The 24,630-nt window shown below is 39.3% G+C and overlaps 12 protein-coding genes across 12 annotated transcripts; 5 read left to right on the forward strand and 7 right to left on the reverse strand. All coding sequences in view use genetic code 12, as the record gives it.

The window, feature by feature from the left end:
- Positions 1 to 8: 8 nt before the first annotated feature.
- Positions 9 to 752, reverse strand: I9W82_004535 (mRNA splicing protein; the record flags this gene model as incomplete). Its single annotated transcript, XM_067693617.1, has 1 exon — positions 9 to 752. One exon carries the CDS (start codon positions 750 to 752, stop codon positions 9 to 11), a length of 744 nt encoding a protein of 247 aa, XP_067547321.1.
- A 102-nt stretch (positions 753 to 854) lies between these two features.
- RPS24 (40S ribosomal protein eS24) lies at positions 855 to 1,500 on the reverse strand (the record flags this gene model as incomplete). Its single annotated transcript, XM_067693618.1, has 2 exons — positions 855 to 1,259; positions 1,498 to 1,500. The coding sequence occupies 2 exons, from the start codon at positions 1,498 to 1,500 to the stop codon at positions 855 to 857; spliced, it is 408 nt and encodes a 135-aa protein (XP_067547322.1).
- Positions 1,501 to 2,222: 722 nt separating this feature from the next.
- STN1 (Stn1p) lies at positions 2,223 to 3,100 on the reverse strand (the record flags this gene model as incomplete). The annotated part of the gene is made up of 2 exons (XM_067693619.1): positions 2,223 to 2,495; positions 2,624 to 3,100. 2 exons carry the CDS (start codon positions 3,098 to 3,100, stop codon positions 2,223 to 2,225), a joined length of 750 nt encoding a protein of 249 aa, XP_067547323.1.
- Positions 3,101 to 3,159: 59 nt separating this feature from the next.
- On the reverse strand, positions 3,160 to 4,932 carry DRS1 (putative ATP-dependent RNA helicase; the record flags this gene model as incomplete). The annotated part of the gene is made up of 1 exon (XM_067693620.1): positions 3,160 to 4,932. One exon carries the CDS (start codon positions 4,930 to 4,932, stop codon positions 3,160 to 3,162), a length of 1,773 nt encoding a protein of 590 aa, XP_067547324.1.
- A 1,232-nt stretch (positions 4,933 to 6,164) lies between these two features.
- Positions 6,165 to 8,318, forward strand: I9W82_004539 (leucine-rich repeat domain-containing protein; the record flags this gene model as incomplete). The annotated part of the gene is made up of 1 exon (XM_067693621.1): positions 6,165 to 8,318. The coding sequence occupies one exon, from the start codon at positions 6,165 to 6,167 to the stop codon at positions 8,316 to 8,318; it is 2,154 nt and encodes a 717-aa protein (XP_067547325.1).
- A 178-nt stretch (positions 8,319 to 8,496) lies between these two features.
- On the forward strand, positions 8,497 to 10,863 carry I9W82_004540 (uncharacterized protein; the record flags this gene model as incomplete). Its single annotated transcript, XM_067693623.1, has 1 exon — positions 8,497 to 10,863. One exon carries the CDS (start codon positions 8,497 to 8,499, stop codon positions 10,861 to 10,863), a length of 2,367 nt encoding a protein of 788 aa, XP_067547326.1.
- Positions 10,864 to 11,530: 667 nt separating this feature from the next.
- Positions 11,531 to 11,932, forward strand: I9W82_004541 (GFA family protein; the record flags this gene model as incomplete). Its single annotated transcript, XM_067693624.1, has 1 exon — positions 11,531 to 11,932. One exon carries the CDS (start codon positions 11,531 to 11,533, stop codon positions 11,930 to 11,932), a length of 402 nt encoding a protein of 133 aa, XP_067547327.1.
- A 42-nt stretch (positions 11,933 to 11,974) lies between these two features.
- Positions 11,975 to 12,850, reverse strand: I9W82_004542 (fumarylacetoacetate hydrolase family protein; the record flags this gene model as incomplete). Its single annotated transcript, XM_067693625.1, has 1 exon — positions 11,975 to 12,850. The coding sequence occupies one exon, from the start codon at positions 12,848 to 12,850 to the stop codon at positions 11,975 to 11,977; it is 876 nt and encodes a 291-aa protein (XP_067547328.1).
- Positions 12,851 to 13,154: 304 nt separating this feature from the next.
- On the forward strand, positions 13,155 to 14,099 carry I9W82_004543 (cupin domain-containing protein; the record flags this gene model as incomplete). Its single annotated transcript, XM_067693626.1, has 2 exons — positions 13,155 to 13,524; positions 13,600 to 14,099. 2 exons carry the CDS (start codon positions 13,155 to 13,157, stop codon positions 14,097 to 14,099), a joined length of 870 nt encoding a protein of 289 aa, XP_067547329.1.
- A 174-nt stretch (positions 14,100 to 14,273) lies between these two features.
- Positions 14,274 to 15,722, reverse strand: I9W82_004544 (uncharacterized protein; the record flags this gene model as incomplete). Its single annotated transcript, XM_067693627.1, has 1 exon — positions 14,274 to 15,722. One exon carries the CDS (start codon positions 15,720 to 15,722, stop codon positions 14,274 to 14,276), a length of 1,449 nt encoding a protein of 482 aa, XP_067547330.1.
- Positions 15,723 to 16,502: 780 nt separating this feature from the next.
- Positions 16,503 to 17,750, forward strand: I9W82_004545 (uncharacterized protein; the record flags this gene model as incomplete). The annotated part of the gene is made up of 1 exon (XM_067693628.1): positions 16,503 to 17,750. The coding sequence occupies one exon, from the start codon at positions 16,503 to 16,505 to the stop codon at positions 17,748 to 17,750; it is 1,248 nt and encodes a 415-aa protein (XP_067547331.1).
- Positions 17,751 to 17,799: 49 nt separating this feature from the next.
- Positions 17,800 to 18,761, reverse strand: I9W82_004546 (uncharacterized protein; the record flags this gene model as incomplete). The annotated part of the gene is made up of 2 exons (XM_067693629.1): positions 17,800 to 17,959; positions 18,586 to 18,761. 2 exons carry the CDS (start codon positions 18,759 to 18,761, stop codon positions 17,800 to 17,802), a joined length of 336 nt encoding a protein of 111 aa, XP_067547332.1.
- Positions 18,762 to 24,630: the final 5,869 nt, after the last annotated feature.

Genomic DNA, 24,630 nt, shown 5'->3' on the forward strand with positions numbered 1-24,630 from the left:
GTTTGAGTTTAGTCGCTGTCACTGCTGTAGTCTAGATTTAGGGGTGTCTTTTTTCGTACAATGATTTTCGATGGGATCTTTAGGGGCGGAGGTTGTGTAGAAGAAGGTGTGGGTGTGGGCTTCACTGGGGCACTCTTATCCTCATCCTCTTTTTCCTTCTCCTCTTCAAGTAGCTTTGTCAATGCATCCTCATTCTTTTCCTTGTCAACTTGTTGCTGTATCGCTTCAAGCTCATCTGTCAACTCTTGCTGTCTCTGCTGTTCAATCAACCTCTTTTCAAACTTCTCCATTACATCCCCACCAGTTTCATCCTGTTCCTTCCAAAACGGGTTATTCTTCCGTTTCTTTCTCAATAATTGATACTTTTTATCCTCCTCTTCTTCCTTTTCCAATCGCTTCAATAAATCTGTTTCTTGTTTCCGTTTCTTTTCAAAGTTTCGAACTGCACCTTCTTCTGGGGTATATCCTGCCTCGGCTGGGTTTGTCTTGAAAGTGATTGTATTGTTGCAACCAGGACATGTTATGTAGAACCTGACAATCTTGATGTTCAAATATCGTTCTCCAGTAACCTCTTTTCTTGCATTGAATGATCTTCTCTCGGCGATGTACTCGTTGCATCTGGTGCACCGCATCGAGTACGGCGCCATCATACGAATCTTTATCGTCTGATTAGAATTCTTTTTCTTTTTGACAACCTTGGATGGGTCATAGTCTGGTGGGTAGTATTTGTTGATCGCCTTTCGTTCCGACATGACTAAAGAAGAAGAAGAGATTGTGCCTTTGTTTTTTTTCTACAATGTTCTTTATCCCGTAAATTTTATTTGAACATTAAAGTACAATTATATATAAGTAAATTAATCAGCGTTTCTCTTAGCAGCCTTCTTTTGAGCTTTTCTTTGAGTACCAAAGATCTTCTTTTCTCTGTTCTTCTTTTGTTTTCTTTGTTGTCTAGAAGCCTTTTCAACTTTTTCAGCCAATCCGTATCTGACTAATCTGTAAGATGGTTCGAATCTCTTGAGGTCGGCGACTGATTGGTAGATTAAACCGAAACCGGTTGATTTTCCACCACCAAATTGGGTTCTGAATCCAAATACTGAAACAGCATCCTTTTCGATCTTGTAAATTTCTGACAATTTGTCTCTCAATTCATCTTTGGAAACGTTTGGTCTGTTTGGGTGCAAGACGTCAATGACGAATTGTCTTCTAGCCAATAATGGGTTGGTGATGACTTTTCTGGTTCTGATGGTAACGGCGTCACTCTAGAGGGAAGAAGTTAGTATTAGATCAGTAGGGAAGTAGTGCATGGGTAGAGGTGCCGTGTGGTTCTTTTCTTGTAAGTTATGTCCTCATCTTGGTGATCACTGGTTGTTCTTGTAAGCTCTGTCCTCGGTAGTCACTATTGTATCTCCTGTCTCCTGCCTCTTAACTCCTTGGTTTCTCTTTGCTTCTCTTGCTCCTCTTGTTCCACTCTGCACTCTTATCTATGGTTCAACATACCATTTTGGTTAGTCTATAGATTAGCTATTCGTGAAACAGACTTTGAGATTCTCTTGATAAATTTGAAATTTTCTTTTCCTGTGAGTAACTCTGTGTGTGTATACGCACACAATGAAAATCAGAGAGAGAGAGAGAGAGAGAAAAAAAAAAAATTTGTTTGTCTTAGTCACATGACCAGATGTGACTGCTGTTTTATTTGTTATTTCTTAATCCACTTGATTTCATCCTTGATATATCGCCAATGTAGGCCCAGAGTCAGCACTATATATCTTATTAAAAAATTGACCAACTTGTAATCACAACTGCTTATTTGCAACTTCTTTATCAAATAGTCCATATACTTGAATGTTTTAATTTGAGTTCGGGTTGACAATTTCCTCTGAATGCTATGGTACATGAATTGAAATTTGACCAGTTTAATGGTATTATCAGTAAACTCAAACAACTCTGAGTCTTTAAAGTATAACGCTAACCGAAATATTATCTCCACTCTGTAGTTGAAGTGGGCAAAGCCACAGGTCTGTTGGAGCACGTTTGCAAATGCATTGATTTGGCTTAGCACAAACCGGTTGGAGACCAACTCGTCTAGGGTTATCTCTTGAAAAAGATTCTTGATGATTACAACCATGGACTCTTTTACCAATTTGATGTAACGGTCTTTGTGAAGTAGTAGGGCGTGGAGAGCCGGATTATCCTCGGGGGCTTGATCATCATCTCCTGTTAAATCAATCACCTCTCTGTGGGGCTCCTGAGCCTTCGGTGCCGCTGGTGCCTCTTGTGTCTCCTGTGCCTCTGGTATCTCCTGTGCCTCTGGTATCTCCTGTGCCTCTGGTATCTCCTGTGTCTCCTGTGTCTCCTGTGTCTCCTGTATCTCCAGCATCTTTTGTGTCTCCTGTGTCTCCTGTATCTCCAGCATCTTTTGTGTCTCCTGTGTCTCCTGTGTCTCCTGTATCTCCAGTATCTCCAGCGTCTCCAGCATCTCCAATGCCTCCACCGGACTAGCATTCTCTCCTTTTCTAAATCTCCACGGCTTTGCCAAAACAGTCTCTCTGTATTTCACTCGGTTGCTCCAATGTAGTAGCTCAGTTGATAAATCACTTGGCATCACCATCACAATATCCTCAACCACAGGTTGCCAATTTTTAAACATCCCTCGCACTTCAACGAGTTTCCCATAGTTGACACCTGCCTCTGAAAACGTTGCCTCATACTGCTCCAATGATATAAAGAGATCAAGTATCAGATCCTTCCCAGAAGAGTCGTTTATACCCAATCGAGCTCCTCTGTAACCTCTTTTATCAAACACTGATTCCCCAGTTACTCTCCCCACAACGGAGAACTTGTTGATTGGCCAGTTGTTAATCATAATCACATCGTGTAGGTAATCCCATAAGTCTCTATAATGTCGTTTGAAATTGAGTTGGTTCTTCATATCATTGATAAAAATGGGTGCATATTGTCCAAATGTATCTGCTTGACTAAATAATTCAGCACGGTAGTACTCCACGTCATCTCGTTTGGAGACAATGTGGCTTCCTGGCAGTTGCCAGTCAATTCTTTCGTATTGCTCGTATATTGGTTTCGGCCCATTGCATGCTTGCATTAATGAGAGGGTTTTTAGTTGTTGATCTGTCGCGTCTATTAATTTTTTTTGTCTTTGGTCTACTTACGTTTACCCTTTTTACTTCTATCAGCTTTTGTCTTCTTGTAAGACCTCTTTTCAGTCTCCTTTTTTTCTTCATTGGCCTTTCTCTTCTTGGAATTGACCTTCTTACCATGCTTGGTTAATTGACCCATCACATCACTCTTGAACCAAGTTCGTTTTGGTCTGGAATGAATATCCTTTTCATATTTTATCAAGTTACTAGCTTTGTTTAATTGCATTTCGGCTCGTAAAATCTCTTTGGCTTCCTTTTCTTCCTGTAGGACGTCATCAACTACCGACTCTTTATCCTCTATTCTCTTGTTGATTGCTTCAACATCGTTCCAATCGACTTTTCGCGCCACACTTCTTCCGTTGTTAATAGCTGCTTTGACAATAGCCCTATCCTGGTTACTTTCTCCAACAAATGTAATGGATGTACCTTTTCTTCCAGCTCTTGCTGTTCGACCAACCCTGTGCAAGTAAATCTCATATGTCTTTGGCATATCAAAGTTGACAACATACTCTATCCTTATATCTAAACCTCTAGCAGCCAAGTCTGTACAAATCAATACATTGACGTCGCCCATAAACAACTTCATGTTTGCCAAACGTTGTTCTTGTGTTAATGCACCATGCAATTCTGCCACCCTGAGACCTAATAACCCTAAAATAACTCTCAATTTGTGCGCCATCTCCTTTCTCGATACAAACACCACGATTCTGCCATCCAACTTTCTCAACAATTGGAAAAGCAATGCTGGTTTCAAGTTCTCTCTCTTACGAATACGAACAAACTGTTGTTCCAACTTAGATGCAACTGTCTTTGGTGGGTCAATCATGACACGCACGGGCTTATTAAGAGACAATTGAACCAAATCTTGCACTTTTGTATTCATTGTAGCTGAAAACAACAACGTTTGTCTTTTCTGTTTTGGTATTAAGGATAATATTTCGGTTAGCTCCTCTTGGAACCCTTCCTCCAACATTCTATCAGCTTCATCAATCACCAAAACTTGAACATCCTCAACGCTGAAACTAGGACTGTTTCGTATATGATCAATCAATCTACCTGGTGTGGCAATAACAATGTCAGGTCTTGTTTTCAATTGTTGTTCTTGTTGTCTCAAGTTTAACCCACCTACAGCCAACCCAAAACTCAAGTTTTTCACAAATTGACCCAACTTCTTTCCCACATCGTAAACTTGAATAGCCAACTCTCTGGTTGGTGCAAGAATGATTGCCTTAGTTGAAGTGGAACTTTTAAAGATTAACCTTTCGATCAATGGAATCAAGTATGCTGCTGTTTTACCACTACCGGTTTGTGCACCTGCAACAACATCCTTACCCAATAACGCAATGGGTATAGTCGATGATTGAATTGGCGTAGGTGAAGTAAATGACATCGACTGTATACTTTTCAATATTGGACGTGAAAGTTGTAGTTCTTGGAAGGTGGTGGTGACAGTACTTGGAGCTGATTCGTAGAAGTCTTCTGCATCAGGATCTTCCTCCTCATTTTCTGCTTCTCCCAGTTCCATCTCGTCAACTTCCTCCTCTGAATACTCTTGTTCCTCTGGTAACTCTCCTCTTCTCTTTTCAATAATTTCATCCAAGTTGACATCTTTGAATTCAGATTCCACTTCCCAATCTTTAATCTCATCAACCTCATCTCCAATGGAAAACTCGAAATTAGGGTTTATATCGCTCACCTCTTTGACATCTTCGACAGATGAGTCTGAATCCACCTCCACGTCACTATCTATAGTAAGCAATAAGTCCTCTTTAGCCATGGCGTGCTGTTGCTGTTGCTGATGCTGATGCTGATGCTGATGCTGATGCTGATGCTGATGCTGATGCTCCTGTTTCCTGATGAGATGAAGTGAAGAGAAAAAAAATGTTTCTACTGGAAAAAAGCACGCATTACAAAATCAACAACCAACTCAAGAACAAGTACAAGCACAATCACTTTTCAATGGCAGTAACTGATTACCTCAAACTATATCAAGATAAGGACTACACCAACCCAAAGAAACTACTCGTTCAAATTATCGTACTACAGATATTCTACTACCTATCAGCACTTCTCATATTCTACATTGTCGCCCTACTCAATGGCTATGAATTTTCAATTGACTGGATCTTCCAATGGGAGTTGGTTTCCTTTGAGAATACGTTAGGATTGACATTGTTTGTGTTGTGGTTGTTTGACTCCCTCATGTGTGTCTTGTTTGTCACTATCGTCGTTGGTCGCTCGAAACTTGCTTGGGACTTTGCCGTTACAATACACATTATCAATTTAATAATCACGTGGTGCTATGTTGGTAAGTTCCCCATGAGTGCTCTTTGGTGGATGCTACAGGTTATTAGTGCATTTTTGTTGGTAACGTTGAGTACGTATTCCACTAGGTGGAAGGAGCTAAGGGTTACATTTTTTACCGATATGTTGGAGACACAACAACCGGAAACTGTAGAACTAGATAACCTAAATAGATCTTAATTGCAGATTTGGTTTCCTTTTTTTGGGGACTGGTCCCATGATGTTCAAACTCCTTAGTAATTCGCTTGTGGGGGGATAAAGCACAGCCGAGCTGCCCAAAAAGCAGATGCTATTGCAGACTACCCACCCCTATAAAAATATTGACATGCGATTCCTATAGAATAATAAACTGTGAAGTCCTTTCCACTCCTAAGACGGTAGGGAACCCCTAAAAAAGCAATAAACAGATAGGCAACTTTCTTATAGGAAGCGTTGTGTGTAGTGTAATATAAGTCATTAGCTCTTGATTGAAGAGACGGCGTGAACCATAGCCTCATACATTATATACCTTAGGCCAATAGCACATCAACTAGTTGTAAGTTTGTGAAACTTTCCTTGATCTTGAGAAAGTACCTGTGTATGATGTTCCCTTTCACTAACTGCTAATAATAAATTGCGCATTGATTTGCGCGCAAAAAGTTCAATTATGAGTCAAAGTAATTAAAAAAAAAAAGCACATCATTCAGTAGAAAACACGTTCCAAACATGAGGCTACAAAACTTGCCGTATCATATTTTGGCTGAAATCATTCTTTTTGCTGGTGTGAATGTGACAGTCATTCTTGGAAACGGGTCCTTGCTGCAAAATCTCAATTTGGCAGTTAGCCAAGTGATAAAAAGGAAAAAGGTTTGGACATATAAAAACATGGAGTCGAAAGTGGACAAGATATTGTATTGGAAATGGCTGGATGAGGTCATATCGGATTTAAAAAGCGTTGAAGAGGTTCAAATATTCTGTGATTATTGTGTTGGTGAAAACATCGAGGTAGAGCTAAAACTATGCTACGAATTGGAATATGCTACAGACCTTGTTGAACTTGAGCAGCTTCTTCACTACCTCCAACCAACTGCGAAGTTACGCTTGGAGATAAGCTTGGCCACTTGTCGTCTCAATTTCCTTGATTTGACTCAAATACGTGCATCCTTTAAGCATTTGAGAAATCACATGAAGGAGTTTTCAATAACCGGAGCGCCAATGACTGAAGTGAAAGGCGAGATTGATTTGAATGATTTCGCTGAAACAGAAGTCCTCAGGATAACCCGTTGCAGAATTACTGGCTCACTTGCTAATTGTAATAAGCTACGTGAATTTTCCTTCGAGCCTATCCGTGGTCAGGCCAATGCACTCGATATTAACGATCTTCCCTCCACATTGAAAAATCTTGAGATCAATGAGTACACTTTTTCCGACACTGCTGCAAAACAGAGAGATAATTGGCCATCTCTTGAACATGTCTCTATTTCTTTAGATGAAGATCCTTTACCACCAGCAATTTTGGACATTCTCCAGAAGATGACATGTAAAGAGACTATGAGTTTTGACTATTCATATGAGTTTGGATTGACTGATCTGTTTGTCTTGGCTCTTTCTCAAACAACAAGAGAAAAAGAGTTCAAATTGAAATTGTTATCAGTATATGGTTTTGTTGAAGTGCCCATGGACATTTACCCATCTGAACAGCTTCAGCTTCGGTACATTGATAGTCCACATTTGGTTTCTTATTTAAAAAACATTCCATATTTAAAAAAGTTGTCAATCACTGAAAACTATGGATTGGATGTAGCTGAAATCAGTAAAGCACTTCCTCGAGGATTGGAGTATTTGAGTCTTTTCGATTGTGAGGGGAGCTGGGATAATGCGGATTTAAATTTTGCAAGATTTCCAAAGTTGAAGCATCTAAACTTGGCCAGAACTGGGGTGAGTAGTATCTCTGAGTTGGCTTTCCCGGATCTGCTTGAAGTGCTAGACCTTTCTGGAAATGGTATAGATTCAATTGACAGTGTGGTGTTTCCGGAAAACCTAAAGTGTCTTAACTTGAGTTTGAATGAAATAGAGGATGTACAAGGAGTGAAATTTCCACAGAGCTTGAAACGGGTTAACATGTCTGGTAACCCTGTCGATCCTGGAAGTTTAATGGCAAAGCTTGAGTCATACCGTGTCGAAAAAATGTATCTCGGAGGTCAAACAGAGGTCGATCTTTCTAATTGTAAGTTACCCGCTAGTGTACGATGTTTAAGTTTGATTCGGTGCAGCTTATTGAATTGTGATTTTGGAGACAATTTGGTTAGTTTAAGGTTAGAATCATGCAAGCTTGCTACTGGGAACAGCTTTGGGGGAAGTATACGTTATTTGAGTATCAAATTTGACCAGTCACCACAACTTGGCATTGACCTTCCACAGTCACTAGAGGAACTCGATTTGTCGCACAATGCATTTACCAAAGTCCCTTTGCAAGTTGGGAATTTGCCAAATTTGCGTTACTTGAACCTCAAAAACAATGAACTCACCTCAGCAATCATTGAGTTTTCCTATAAGTCCTTGGAAGCTTTGGATCTTTCCGATAATAAAATTGAGCATGTTCAGTTGTCATTTCCAGAAGGATCAACTAATCTAAGACAGCTAGACCTATGTGACAATAACTTGAAAAGTATTTCGTTACAAATGATAGGCCACGACGGTGATACAACACACAATTGCTTGCATGAATTGAGCGTGTCTGGTAATTTAGAGCTAGCACAGGATCATATCAAGTCATTGATTCCACAATTACCCAAGTCTACAAAATGCTTGTGGGCAGATAAATCTGCATCCGAGCGGTTAAGACTCAAATTTTTTGCAGTGAATTATTTAATAGAGTAGATTGTAATACTCCAAGTCTCACAGTTTTGGCGATGTATAGTTAGTACGTGGTAATTAAGCTTGGTGCAAGCAATCTTTTCTAAATACACTTTGACATATCTACAAGTGGTTTGGACCCTTCGACAACGCGCAAACTTGAAAAAAAAAGGAAAATACATCAATCAACCACACAACAAGAATGTCGAGAATATCACTAGACCAATACCAAAATGACATTCTATGTGAGATAGTGCTGATTGCTGGTATTCCAAACCTTACCAGGCTCCTAGATAGCGCATTTCTTCAAAATAATGGCAACATTCAGGAAGCTATAAATAACGTGATCACTCAGAAGTCCATATACAAATACGACTATGCAACCACTCCATTCACCTATAGGGAATTTGGGGTAATTTTCATGAGACGCAGAGCTGACTTTACCAGTGTTGTGGAGTTTGGAGTATTTGATGATTATTGTGTGGAAAATGAAGTCAAAGTTGAACTCGAGTTATCCTATTTGATGAGAACAATTCTTGATTGGATTGAGTTGGAAAGGTTGCTCAATGGATTAAAGCCTAGCAAGGTTGTGAAGATACGATTGAAGATAGATTTATCCGAGTCACATTCCATTCTTGGTTTGGATAGACTTCCGTTGCTACTTGGCCCCGTTAAGGAACGACTTATTGCTTTATCCATTGAACTGAATTCATTTGATGGCTCACGGGGTGCACTTGATTTAGAATATTTGCGAGACATTGAGGTTCTAGAGCTTCTTCGATGTGGGATAAAAGGATCCTTCTCGCATTGTCACAACTTGAAGGAGCTTGAATATATGCCACTGGGCAGGGAAAATCCAATCGACATTCTGAATTTACCACCAACATTGAAACGGTTACATCTATACAGGTGTGATGATATCAAAGGTGTTTTGAACAAGTCAGTACAGTTTCCCTCATTGGAGCTGATTTCGGTTTCCTACGAAGGGCCGGAGCTTCCTTCGTCAGTGAAAGACCTTCTCCAGTTGATGACGTGTAGTAATACGACCAGTATTGAACTTGATGGCTCAAGAAAAGACGACACAAGTGGAAATGAAGAATTCTTGAAGATTCTACATAAAGAGGCAAAAAAGAAAGGGTTCAAGCTAGATTCGTTAAAGATCGATGCCTTCTTTCATTCCAAGCTACATCTATTACCTTCTAAACATCTTGATCAAAATTATATGCGGAATCAACATTGGCACCCGTCTGAATTACCCTCCACTTTGCAAGAGATGCGTTTTGATGAAATGGAGGTTCCCAGTAGTAAACAGATTATTCAATATTTTCCGGCTAGCTTGGTAAGACTAGATCTATGTAATGGAACGGAAATTGATTGGAGCGACTCGGATTTGGACTTTTCAAAATTTACAAACATGAAATCCCTTCAATTGCAGTATTGCGAAATTAGAGACTATATTTATTCCTTTGCTTTTCCCAGTTCCCTTGAGGAGATGAAATTATGGGATATTGGAATAAGTTCGATAAACGAAATAAAATTCCCCAAAAGGCTCAAGAGGCTTCAGGTGACCTCGGAGGAAATTGAGGAAGTTATTAATCCGCCGTTCCCACTTTCGCTAAGAGAGTTGGATTTGTCGTATAATCGGATTAAAAAGATTGACGTTACGTCTAACAAATTTGGTGAACCACTTCAGATTGATCTCCTTGATCTTAGATTTAATAGATCAGAGTTGCCATTGTCAGACTGTAAACTACCGGATACATTGCGGTATCTTTTTATGGGACATTGTGTTCAAGATGAAGCATTCCATTTCAATGATAACTTGTGTATACTAAAGTTGGATCGGTGTGTCTTTAAAAAACAACAAGGTGTGACTTTCGGGTCTAATTTGAAGTCATTAGAGATGGTGAATTCTCGATTGACTCATTTCAATGTCAACTTACCGGAGTCTCTTGAGGAAATTGATTTATCACGTAATAAACTTGCTGAAGTACCGGTACAACTATGCTATCTCAAAAATTTAAGGAAGATATCCGTGGAACGAAATCAAATACGATACGTCTATATGAACTTCATCTCCTCATCACTTGAGGTCTTTAAGGTGAACTGTAATAAGATTAAAGAAATACAGTTGACGTTCCCCGAATCAGTTACAAATCTTTTACTGGTTGATTTGAGTGCGAACCGATTGAAAAGGTTCTCGATGGCGATGATTGGTCACAATGATAGAACCTTGCACAATAACTTATACGAGTTGGTGTTGTCGGAAAATGAATTCCTCCTGGATGAAGACATCTCGATTTTGCTGACGCAGTTACCTAAATCTGTTCAGTTCATGTGGGGAAAAAAGGAAGCGACGCCGTATCTTCACAACAGCGTTTATGCAATCAATGAGCTTCCAAATAGGTATCTTGTTCGCAGGGAGATATTTTCAGGACCCTATGCCTTTGATCTGGATATGGAATCAGGTGAAGATATGGACTCTGATGGGGAGTTGGAGATGGGCTCTGGAGAAGATGAAGATCTTGACATAGACTCAAATGAAGGAGATTATTCAGACTCAGGGTGATTTTTAGGTTTTTAATTGGATCCAAGTTACACTCATGGCCTCAAGAGAATACTTTCAAGTCAAGACACATGCTTACGATGAAATTAAAGCATTAAGCTGAAAAAGCATGAAAAGAAGATGCAACGATAAGATTGTGAAGAATGAGGAAACTCTGTTCAAGCTCAAATTGCCAATAGTCATCATCAATTGATCGAGTTAAGTTGCTGTAAAAATGAATAAGACCATAGTGTCTTTCAAAATTGGAGTGGTGTGCATATTGACGATGTCGAATGTACGATCTTTATTAAGTTTACTTTGGTGATTCATTATTTCATTGAATAGCATATTGTATAGAGAGTCAGTGTATAGGTTATCGCTTGATGAACGTACAATTTTCAACGAGTTGTTTTCAGCAAATGTATATAGAGTGCGTTTCTTGTAATACTTGCTCCAGAGATCTGATACATGCTCCTCTATTGTACTTTCGCTATTCAATGTTTAGATCTCGTCAAACTCAACAGTACTGATTTTGCGCAAAATTCACCCAAAAAATTTGATAAATGATGTTACATTCGGAATTTCATTCCGGAAGTGTCCCCGCACCTTTGGAGGAAGCTACATACTTAAGTAAATGAATTCTCAAGGAAATAATCTACTTTGATGTTACTCTTTTCTATAGTAACTCATTATGTCATATACAGGTTCTTGCCTCTGTGGTGAAGTTTCATTCAAGCTTATTGGTGAGCCATCTCGCTCCTTTGTTTGCTACTGTGTTGATTGTCGTAAAGGGTCAGGTCATTTAGGTCAATTTATTAGTCAGTATGCCACGGATAAGGTAGAGGTTGAAGACAAAAATGGAAACATTGCTGAATACGTTGTTGAGAAAACCAAGAGTGGTCATCCAAAGAGAAAACAATTCTGCAAAGGTTGTGGCTGCACCATTCGTACCTTGCCAATGAAGTTTAATGGTGAGGTCAGCATGTTTAGGTCATCTTTGGTGTATGATAACTTTGCAAGGTTGGCACCACAGGCGGCCATGTTTGGAGATGAAAAGGATAGATTCACTGGAGGTGTTAAGTTTGAATATTAAGTAGCTAAAAATGTAGTGACGCTTGTGTATGAATTCTATATACTAAACAAAGTTCATCTTATTGGAGAGGGTTCCAATTTGGGAAATTTCAACTTCAACTTCATCATTGTGCTTCAAGTACTCTGGTTCCTTCATACCCATAGCAACACCACTTGGTGTACCAGTCATGATAACAGTGCCTTTCTCTAATGTGGTAGATTGCGAGATGAATGAAATGATCCTTGCAACGTTGAATAGCAAATCATCAGTACCAGTGTGTTGGCGGACTTCTCCATTGACTCTAGTTGTTAACTCTAAAGCAGCTGGGTCTGGGATAACTTGAGTGGAAACCAACTGTGGGCCCAATGGAGCGTACTTGTCAAACGACTTGGAGAAACACCATTGAGGAACACCACCAGCGTACTTTGGATCTCTTTGCCAAGTTCTAGCAGAGACATCATTACCAGAAACATAGCCAGCAACATAACTCAAAGCTTCTTCTTCCTTGATATCCTTTCCTGTTTTACCAATAACAACACACAATTCTCCTTCATAATCACATTGGTTTTCTTGAGCAATCTTTGGAATTGGAATTGGTTCACCAAAGTCAGCAACAGAGAACCTAGGCTTGTAGAAGATTGATGGGTATGGTGGAGGCGTTCTACCACCTTCTTGGATATGCTTCATGTAGTTTAATCCAACACATTTGATGATTGGGACATCGTCTTGAGTTAATGGGCCTAACAATTGCTTCACTTCCAACACCTCATCAGTGACAACTGCATCTTTAAAGATGTCTCCTTTGACAACCTTAGCCTTAATAGTCTTTCCTTGTAAAAATTGTTTACCAACATCGTATTCAGTGTCAGTGACAATTGGCTCACCTCTGTAAATCTTGCCGTCGTTGGCGACGAATCTAATTAATCTCTTCCAAGTCATTGTTGGGAGAAAAGAAAACTGAAAAGAGTCGGGATTCGGGTCACTATTTATTTACTTCATTAGTAAGGAGCAATTGTGGTGCTACTCGGGTATAATTTCCGTGAGAAAGGCCATCCCCACTTTCGATGTTACATTATCACATACGTTTTCTCATCGGAGTGTCAGACCGAAAAATTTCTTTTTCTAATCAGTGGGGAAACAGATTCAATGCAGAGACAAGCTTAATCAATGACCGATCCTTAAACATGAGAAAGCTTATATAAATGCATATAAATTCTCAGATATCAATTCCATATCATCCACCATGTCACCAGTTGAAACAGACAAAGTTAGTTTCTTGAAAAGTTTGAAGCCAGAAAATGTTGAGCCATTATGGACTGTTATGTCTGCTATGGTCCCTCCAGTTCCAAAACCAAAAGCCACTCCCACAGTTTGGAATTACAAGAAATTGAGACCTTTATTAGTTGAATCTGGTAGGTTGGTGCCAACTGAGGAGTCTGAAAGAAGAGTATTGATGTTGATCAACCCAGCCTTGAAGGCACCTCAAACTACTGATACTTTGTATGCTGGTTTGCAATATATCAACCCTGGTGAAGTTGCCCCAGCTCATAGGCATTCTGCTTTTGCGTTGAGATTCATCATTGAAGGTAATGGTGGTTACACTGCAGTTGAAGGTAAGAGGATCTACATGGAAAGGGGAGACGTTATTTTGACTCCAAGGTGGGAGTGGCATGACCATGGAAAGTAAGGTGATGGTCCAATGATTTGGTTAGATGGTCTTGATTTGCCAATGTTTCAAGCTATTCCTGTTAACTTTGCTGAGCATTACGAGGAGGAATGCTATCCAGCAAAGACAGTTGCTGAGTCAAACATTAAATTTACATGGAAGAAGACTCAAGAGTATCTTGATTCAGTCGAGGGAGACTATGCTGTCTTTGATTATACTCAAGGGGGATCACCATTGTCAACTATTCTCACTGGTCAAGCTGAAAGAGTCAATGCTGGCAAGGCGGGCCCATGGCGTCAAGAGAATTCTTCGTTTGTCTACCATGTTTACGAAGGTGCTGGTTACACTGTTATTGAAGACAATGGGGAGGAGACAATTTTAAGATGGGAAGGAAAAGACACTTTTTGTATTCCCTCTTGGAAGAAGTTCAGACTTGTTAACGATGGTGAGGACACAGCTTACCTTTTCTCATTTAATGATTCCCCATTGCTTAAGAACTTAGCAATCCATAGAGCAAAATAGTTTAATAATAAGTACTCTAGATCATATCATGTGTAGAGTTCAACCTTGTTAGATGATTTGCTTGTAATTGTGTAGACACAAAGCGTGTAAGTGGTTACTTCTATAAATCTTACACATTATTCACCATCGAGTTTATACATTATACTGTGTTGACTAACCAGAGCCATAACTAATCTACTTAACACGTCTAGCGCCAATAATATGAGCCAACACAGTTGGAACCCATGCAAACAAAAGAACAAGACCACACATTAACCCAGCTGATCCAGCAAAGTTGAGGTTTTCAAACATATGTGGGAAATAGAAAGGACCTAAGAAACCATAAAGTGATCTGACAAAGTTGATGTATAAACCAATATCACCAGCGTTTTGTGGAGCACTGTCAATAGCAAAGGTGGTGATGACAGTGGCGACGATGTTATTACCAGCAGCAGCAATAGCAGCACCAATTAATGGCTTGATAGACCAGTGACCAGGTGTAGCTTTGAACAAGTAGATACCCCAAACAAGAAGACCCACAATGACTAATATGTATCCATTGTAGCATACCCATAATCTATCAACAATGACTCTTTGACCATCTCTTTTGGTGGTGCTCCTCTTCATCCACCAATCGGAAAATGGACCAGCAAGTATTTCCCCAATGATGGAGCCAATGATGATGGAGATGTATTGAAGAGACATTTGCTGAGCGTCAAGGTGGAATAAGGGAACCATCACTTGTGGCATTTCGACAACCAAGACAATATTTGCATAGCAGAAGGTGACAGAAGCAGCAATGACAGCAATAGTGATATTGAAGTTGGCAGCTTGTTTAAATGGTCTAAAGAACATTTTCCATGAAAAAGGTTGGGCGGACTTGAATCCCATGACTTTGAGTAAGCCCTTGGATGGGTTAGCATAAACTGTCTCTCTTGCAAATATCCACAACACGAATTGAGCAAAGTTCATGATAGCAAAAACAAAGAAGATCCATTTAGTACCAGAATGCTTTTGAATAAACCCAGTAAAGAATGGACCAGCTGGAGTACCAATAACCAAAGCCATAGACCACCATCCATTCTTCTTTCCTCTTTCATGTGCGAAAGCCAAGTCACCAACAACTGATGATCCAGACGCAGTTGTAATTGAAACAAAAACAGCTACCAAGACTCTTGTAGCCATTTGTTGTCCGTATGTTTTTGCAAATCCACCACCAATATTCAAAACACAACAAGCCAAAGCACTAAAGATCAAGAATGGTTTCCTCCCATACGCATTCATTAAAGGAACCCAAAGCAAAGGCAATACACCGAAAACTGCAATCTGTGCAGAGGTAAAGTAAGCAGCAGTTGGAAGATCAACACCGTACTCTTCAGCCATAGTTTCAAAAGCAGGGGTCAAACCAGCAGCCATAAATGTGGAAGAGAAGGTACCAAATGCAATTAACAAGATTTCATAGTTCTTTTGCCAGTCTGGCCAGTTAAGGGGATCTGCTGGATCTGCTGATGGAAGTGGGTCTAAGTCAACAGTGCCATGTCTTTGGATGAGATATTCATGATGATCAGGATCAAGCTCGCTGGTTTTTTCAACGTTTTCTTGGTGTTCGGTGACTCCTTTTTCGATATCAATAGATTCAGACATAGTGTTTAGTGAACAATATTGTATGTACAGTGTGTGGATAAAGGAAATGGCTTATTATTTATAATTTCATTGTCTAAGTTACCCCAACTTTTGCAAAGAGTACACCCACAGCTTTCTGGGATATACTTCCGGTTACTCAGTAGAGACTCTCATTAAAAGCAATTTGATTCTCCACTCTTTCAGACTCTCAAAAGAAATTTTAGAGTTTCGCGGCTTATAAATACCGAAGATTTAGTTACTCCAAATTGAACAAATGTAACAAGAAAGAGGATGGTTAAAAAGCAATGCACCCTCAGCGCTAAAAGAACAGAGAAGTTTAGCTGTGTTGTGTTTAGCACCAAACAAACTACATGTCTCACACCCAACCGTTGTTAAAGGATCTCTCTCAAGCCTGATCTAAAAGTGGAAGAGGATCTACCGCCTCTTACTTTTGATCTAAAGTATCCTGTATAAAGAGAGTGGGGAAGTTCATATTCTGCAGGTTTAAACGAATGAATCTCGGTTGCAAAAACCGAACTTTAACTTTCTCGGGGGCCATCAATCCCTCCTATTACTCATAAAAAATTACTGAAATGAGTACCCCACAGCGGATTACTAGTCCGATTAGTTGTACTAATTAAAAGGACGAGTGCTCCGATATACAAAAAGAAATACATACATACACTAAATCGGCATCAAGATGAGCAGACCCAATGTTACATTTCAGCCCCACACTTTCAAAGTATATAAGGCGACAAATCCGCCTCATTTTATTCTCTTTCATTTCAGTCAACAGAGAAAATGGTCTCATTTAATGTTATTGTATGTGGTGGTGGCTTAGGTGGTCTTGCTGCTGCCATTGGTTTGAGTAGGCAGGGTCATAAAGTTACAATCCTTGAAGGATCTACAACGCTTAGTGAGGTTGGTGCTGGTATCCAAATGCCACCAAACTCTGTCAGAGTTCTCAAAGAGTATGGTGTTTTTGACAGATTTGAAAAGTACATCACCAAACCAAAGAACATCATCTTGAGAAGGTATGATACTGGTGTTGCATTGTCTACCACTCCATTGGATCCAGATATGACGGAAGCTTATGGAAATCCGTACTTGTTGATCCACCGTGCTGATTATCAAAGATTGTTGTATGAAGCTGCACTTGAGCTTGGAATCGAGTACAAGACTGGTTGCAGGATTAAAGAAGTTGATCAGGACACAGCTACTGTTATTTTAGAAAACGGAGACAAATACTCGGCTGATTTGATTGTTGGTGCCGATGGTATCAGATCCAGAGTAAGAGATACCGCTGTTGTTCCTGAGGAGGTTGTCCACCCAACTCCATCCTCAAACTGTGCTTTCAGAGCTACTGTTCCAAGAGAAGAGATGATGTCTGACCCAGCTATTGCACACTTGATGACTGATATTAACTCCAACTGCTGGATTGGTTACAGAAGACACGTTATGGCTTACCCTATTAGGAATGGTGAAATGTACAACATTGTTATGTCACACCCTGGTCGAGCTACTGTTGGTAAATGGAATGAACCAGGTAATGTTGAAGAGATGAAGAACCATTACAAGAACTTTGATCCGGTTGTACGTCAGTTGTTGACTCATGTCAAGACTGTTTTGAAATGGGTGTTGGCTGATTTGCCAAAGTTACCAAGATGGGTATCTCAAAGTGGCAAGGTTGTTTTGATCGGTGATGCTGCTCATGCTATGTTACCATACTTGGCTCAAGGTGCAGCACAAGCAATTGAAGATGGTGCTACTTTAGCTGAAGAATTGCAACACTGTGCTTCCACTGATGATATACCAAAAGCTCTACACCAGTACCAAAAGAAGAGAAAAAGAAGAGCTGAAGAGATACAAGCTGGTGCTAGAAAGAATGGTGATATCTGGCACTTACCAGATGGTGATGAGCAAGAGGAAAGAGATGCATTGATGAAAGCTAGAGATGGAGAAAATCCAGATCAATGGTCTGATAGAAAATTCCAACAATGGTTATTTGGATGGAATGCATTCACCGATGGGTATGAGTCTAAGTTATAGGTTCAGGTATGTACACTCTAGATGGTCATTCCTAGACGACAGAGACCATTCATGTATGTAGTTTAAGATCAGTGTCTTTATTTATATCTTCTAACAACACTATGTAAACACCTGGATCGAAATCCAACAAGCTTCTTGGCCAATGTTGACGGTCTTCATAAGCAGAGTGTAAAGACACTTTAACGTCTTGATTATTCTTCTTGTGCTGTCTGGGAAAGGTTTGTGTTTTGTTCAACGGCAAGCCCATTGTTGGTGTTGCATCTTTAGTGCTCCAAATCATAAAAGACTCAGATGGTTGCGTCTACCCACCACAATAATTACATCTTCTTTTAACAAGCATCAGGGAGGTATTCATTTCTATGGTTGTATCAAGACTCTTTTAATCCTTTCTTCAAAGTAGTCTTCCAACTTATACCATTACAGCGAGACATTGAGACACTCAAATGTTTAGTCAACGATAAACCTTTAGCATATACCATTTCTAATTAAGTAGTTTGGCAATTGATGCCTATATATTTGGAAAGACAAATCCCCAGCTTGAACTTTGCGTCCAGCTAAAGTCATGAGGTCTCTTAGTCTATTTCTGCCGGTTTTTGTACTTGTTGCTCTATTCTCAAACAAGCTCTGAACTAAGTCATCCAACTTTCAACATAATGCTGCACTTGAATTCCCATTAGCATTATGCAATGGTTTGGACCAGTGGTATGGGGTAATTTGCAGTTGCGTTGGTTGTATTCTCCTATCATTTCAAGTATTTGGCGTCTCCAATTGATTATCAACTGTGTCAATCTCCTCCCAATATTGTTTGTTCAATCAAGTATCTCTAAGTGGGTACTTGGCTCGATGTGGATGATCATTAGCAGTGGCGATCTCTGTATTCCAAGTAGTATCCAATGTTTGGCATGTCCCTTCTTGTTTCAACTTGGCAAACTGAAAATCTTCACCCAGTGCAGCTGCCATTTGACAGCAACTTTCACCAGTAGGCTCTTTCAGCGGTGATGGTGAGAGCATGTTGCATTCGCAGTATCATCCTGAACTTGCTTTGTCTAGGGTATTTCTTGATTTGATGAAGGCAACAATCTCCACCAAGACATCATTGGATGACAGCAGTAAGATAAACGAAGACACCAATGTAAATGCCTAGTCATTTGTGCTTAGTAAATACCCAGTCATTGATTCTTTCTTTTCGAAAATCACTATACTGTGTGTTCCTATCCGCAATACTGTGCCCATCCTAACTTCCATCAACTTTCAGGGTCTTATTTCTCCGAGTGATTTTGCATAGTCACTTGTTATGAACTCTTTTGTGGTCGTTGAGTTGGTTGCATTTATGATTGTTCAGGTGATAACTTTCATGTCTTCTTGTCTTCCATTGATCAAATGTTTACACTTCTTCTGATTAAAAAAATTGTTCTCGTTGAAAAAAAGATTTTTTTTTTTCTCGGACTTTTACTACCGAGCACGTGGCATACAAAGAAATGTGAACCTAAATTTAAACCCACTATGGATGCAAATTGTACAAAGTAAGGTTCATAAACGGATTTCAATGTCAGACAGGTGTAATTGAGACAGAAATGGACATATATCGAGGCCTTCTCCTTCCAATAACAGTCATAAGAAGAGCTTTTCTCTCACACTTAGCATTTGGATGTAATTTGATTTAATGGATTGTACTCATCATATTCTTATGTAATTGAACATTAGAGTAATGATAGAGTAGATTGAGAAGTTTGACAAGTACATATAAGCCAGATATTTGTATCACTTGGCATAAAGAAACTTCTGAAGTATGTGATGAGCGTTAATGCATGACCAATTGTACTGTCATATTAGTTCCTGGTGACCATTCCAGTTAATCAGATCATTCAAGTGGAGGGCATACTTAGGTGAGAATACATCTTAATGGAAGCTATAGAGAATGCTGTGTTGTTGCAGATTAAGATCTGAAATTGTGTTTTTCAATTTTTTTTTTTTTTCTCAACACTTTAATTTTGGCGGAAACAATTTTAAAGACGTAACTACATGCGATGGTAAGTGCATCAATACTAGTCATATAAGTCTACTTCTACTGTCGGTATATAGATATAACTCACAGGTTAACAATGATATACTAAACTAGTATCTTGTCTAACAAAGTTGTACTGTTACACTGTGATATTTGTGAAATGAGGACTACAAAAACAACTTCATCAGTTCTTCTCATACCTGGCTTATATGGTGTCTATATTTAGCTACAGGTGTATAGATTACAATGATATATATAACTAGGAACTTGTCTAACAAATATGTGTTAATAGACTGTGTTTAATTTGAAAATGGGGATCTGAAATATGTTTTTTTCGCACTCGAAATTTATTTTTTCTCAATACTTTGTCTTGACAACTGATTTGTAAATTCAGAGAGGCACAATTTTGCAACATGCACTGTTACATTAATTCAACACAATTAATAAACGATCAATTACAGAGTAATACAAGACTAATACACAACATTTGACTACGAAATTAAATTATTTTTCAAACTATTTTTTTCTGAACTCAGACGAGCCAGTATAGTCATATAAAAATAGGTTGTGTTTTATAATTTTTTGTGTGGTGTATAGTTGTTTGTATTTACTGGTGTGTTGGTTTTAATTGTTGAAGATTGGTGATTTTTTCTCTTTCGTAAAAGTGCGCGCGAGTTTCCTAAAATGGAAGTTGATTCTCGGTTGAATTTAGAGCCGATGCGGAAAAATAATTATTTCCGATAAGGTAGCGTTTACGTAATCAGTACTAGAAACAGAGAGTAATGAAGTATACAGATTTATGTACACACAGATACTTTAACAGATATGCTTTATAGCAGGTAAAGTATACTCCAGTAGCGTTGATTAGGCTGTATCGATTATTTACAAGAAAATGTATAGTCAGTAACATTTTTCATCTATTTTTATGCAAACTTTAGGTGAACTTTTTGGAAAGATAGCACTTGCAAAGAAAACTGACGAAAGAAGACATTTAAGTAATGATAGTGTTTTCATTATTACAAGTAAAACACAAGAAACATGTCTGCACTAATCAGGGACGTATAGAGTTACTCGTTTGTAAGATATTGGGGGCCAAAGTTATTTCCTTTTTGAGACAATGTGCGGCTTTTGTTGTAAGATGATTACATAAGCAGTACATTGTTGATTATGTGAGCAGAACTAGTGATACGACAGGAACGAGAGGTGATATGGAGACAGGACACGGGGGAGATTGAAGGAGAGAGTACTAATTTTATTTGATTCAGCTCTTTAGCTTGTAACATTAATACAAGCTGTGTACAGTAACAAAATTGACAGAAGCATTCTTAGAGACAGATATATTTGGAGACAGAGGAGAGGAGACAAGTTGACAAGTTGACAGTAGCTTCATTTACACTACTCAAAGCTACCCACACTCTTCTTTCTTTCTCAGAGACCATATTGTGTGAAATGCGTTGGGGCTTTTACTGCTGATGTTCGTGCACTGCATATAAGCACACAGTAGTAATACAACACACGTGAGCAGACACACGTGACACACGGACAATAACAGCCGAGAGACAGCCATTTCAACGCCGAGGTTGGGGAGATTTTAAACACGAGAATAAGCAGATTAACACCGAGAGGAGGAGACAAGGAGACACTCGAGAGGAGAGACACAGTGGGTTGAGTACTAAGGAGGGATAACACATTATAGTGATTTCTGAAACAAAAGACAGAACTACAGAGGAGTAACTAGACACAGATGACTAGCTTTCAACTCTAGTAGCATCGTATATCATATTTAAATCTAGAGGAGACATTGGAGTACTACGTTTACTACTAATTGCACAGTCTATACTACTTCATTCTTTTCATTTGAGACTCATTTTTGGCAACAGTACACGACCTTTTCATACTAGACAAGCAGAACAGACACACAGTCTATGAATAAGACAAGCTACAGCTTACACAATTGAACAGGGTATTCATTTGATATGCAGTTACGTACTGACTGACGCTCAATACACTGACACAAGTATTGAACAGTTTGTAACAAAATTGGGAGAAATAGTAGTCATTCTTAGAGACAGATATATTTGGAGACAGAGGAGAGGAGACAAGTTGGCAAGTTGACAGTAGCTTCACACACACTACTCAAAGCTACCCACACACTTCTTTCTTTCTCAGAGACGATATTGTGTGAAATGCGTTGGGGCTTTTACTGCTGATGTTCGAGTACTGCATATAAGCACACAGTAGTAATACAACACACGTGAGAAGACACACGTGACACACGGACAATAACAGCCGAGAGAGGGCCATTTTAACACCGAGGGAGGGAGATTTAAACACGAGAATAAGCAGATTAGCAGCGAGAGGAGGAGACAAGGAGACACTCGAGAGGAGAGACACAGTGGGTTGAGTACTAAGGAGGGATAACACATTATAGTGATTTCTGAAACAAAAGACAGAACTACAGGGGAGTAACTAGACACAGGTGACTAGCTTTCAACTCTAGTAGCATCGTATATCATATTTAAATCTAGAGGAGACATTAGAGTACTGTGTTTACTACTAATTGCACAAGATATACTACTTCATTCTTCTCATTTGAGACTCATTTTTGGCAACAGTACACGACCTTTTCATACTAGACAAGCAGAACAGACACACTGTCTATGAATAAGACAATGTACAGCTTACTCCATTGAACAGGGTATTCATTTGATATGCAGTTACATACTGACTGACACTCAATACAGTAACACAAGTATTGAACAGTTTGTAACAAAATTGGGAGAAATAGTAGTCATTCTTAGAGACAGATATATTTGGAGACAGAGGAGAGGAGACAAGTTGGCAAGTTGACAGTAGCTTCACACACACTACTCAAAGCTACCCACACACTTCTTTCTTTCTCAGAGACGATATTGTGTGAAATGAGTAGGGGCTTTTACTGCTGATGTTCGAGTACTGCATATAAGCACACAGTAGTAATACAACACACGTGAGAAGACACACGTGACACACGGACAATAACAGCCGAGAGAGGGCCATTTTAAGTCAGAGAGGAAGATTTAAACACGAGAATAAGCAGATTAACACCGAGAGGAGGAGACAAGGAGACACTCGAGAGGAGAGACACAGTGGGTTGAGTACTAAGGAGGGATAACACATTATAGTGATTTCTGAGAGAAAAGACAGAACTACAGAGGAGTAACTAGACACAGATGACTAGCTTTCAACTCTAGTAGCATCGTATATCATATTTATATCTAGAGGAGACATTAGAGTACTACGTTTACTACTAATTGCACAGTCTATACTACTTCATTCTTTTCATTTGAGACTCATTTTTGGCAACAGTACACGACCTTTTCATACTAGACAAGCAGAACAGACACACAGTCTATGAACAAGACAAGCTACAGCTTACACAATTGAACAGAGTATTCATTTGATATGCAGTTACATACTGACTGACACTCAATACACTGACACAAGTATTGAACAGTTTGTAACAAAATTGGGAGAAATAGTAGTCATTCTTAGAGACAGATATATTTGGAGACAGAGGAGAGGAGACAAGTTGACAAGTTGACAGTAGCTTCACACACACTACTCAAAGCTACCCAGCTACTTCTTTCTTTCTCAGAGACGATATTGTGTGAAACACATGGAGCTTTTACTGCTGATGTTCGAGTACTGCATATAAGCACACAGTAGTAATACAACACACGTGAGAAGACACACGTGACACACGGACAATAACAGCCGAGAGAGGGCCATTTTCACGCCGAGGTTGGGAGATTTAAACACGAGAATAAGCAGATTAACACCGAGAGGAGGAGACAAGGAGACACTCGAGAGGAGAGACACAGTGGGTTGAGTACTAAGGAGGGATAACACATTATAGTGATTTCTGAGAGAAAAGACAGAACTACAGAGGAGTAACTAGACACAGATGACTAGCTTTCAACTCTAGTAGCATCGTATATCATATTTATATCTAGAGGAGACATTAGAGTACTACGTTTACTACTAATTGCACAGTCTATACTACTTCACTCTTTTCATTTGAGACTCATTTTTGGCAACAGTACACGACCTTTTCATACTAGACAAGCAGAACAGACACACAGTCTATGAACAAGACAATGTACAGCTTACACAATTGAACAGAGTATTCATTTGATATGCAGTTACATACTGACTGACACTCAATACAGTGACACAAGTATTGAACAGTTTGTAACAAAATTGGGAGAAATAGTAGTCATTTTTAGAGACAGATATATTTGGAGACAGAGGAGAGGAGACAAGTTGACAAGTTGACAGTAGCTTCACACACACTACTCAAAGCTACCCAGCTACTTCTTTCTTTCTCAGAGACGATATTGAGGTTAGGATGTCCAAAGTATTGAGGTTAGGATGTCCAAAGTATTGAGGTTAGGATGTCCAAAGTATTGAGGTTAGGATGTCCAAAGTATTGAGGTTAGGATGTCCAAAGTATTGAGGTTAGGATGTCCAAAGTATTGAGGTTAGGATGTCCAAAGTATTGAGGTTAGGATGTCCAAAGTATTGAGGTTAGGATGTCCAAAGTATTGAGGTTAGGATGTCCAAAGTATTGAGGTTAGGATGTCCAAAGTATTGAGGTTAGGATGTCCAAAGTATTGAGGTTAGGATGTCCAAAGTATTGAGGTTAGGATGTCCAAAGTATTGAGGTTAGGATGTCCAAAGTATTGAGGTTAGGATGTCCAAAGTATTGAGGTTAGGATGTCCAAAGTATTGAGGTTAGGATGTCCAAAGTATTGAGGTTAGGATGTCCAAAGTATTGAGGTTAGGATGTTAGGATGTCCAAAGTATTGAGGTTAGGATGTCCAAAGTATTGAG

The sequence above is a fragment of the Candida metapsilosis genome (genome assembly GCF_017655625.1).
Source record: "Candida metapsilosis strain BP57 chromosome Unknown scaffold6, whole genome shotgun sequence".
Lineage (NCBI taxonomy): Eukaryota > Fungi > Ascomycota > Pichiomycetes > Serinales > Debaryomycetaceae > Lodderomyces > Lodderomyces metapsilosis.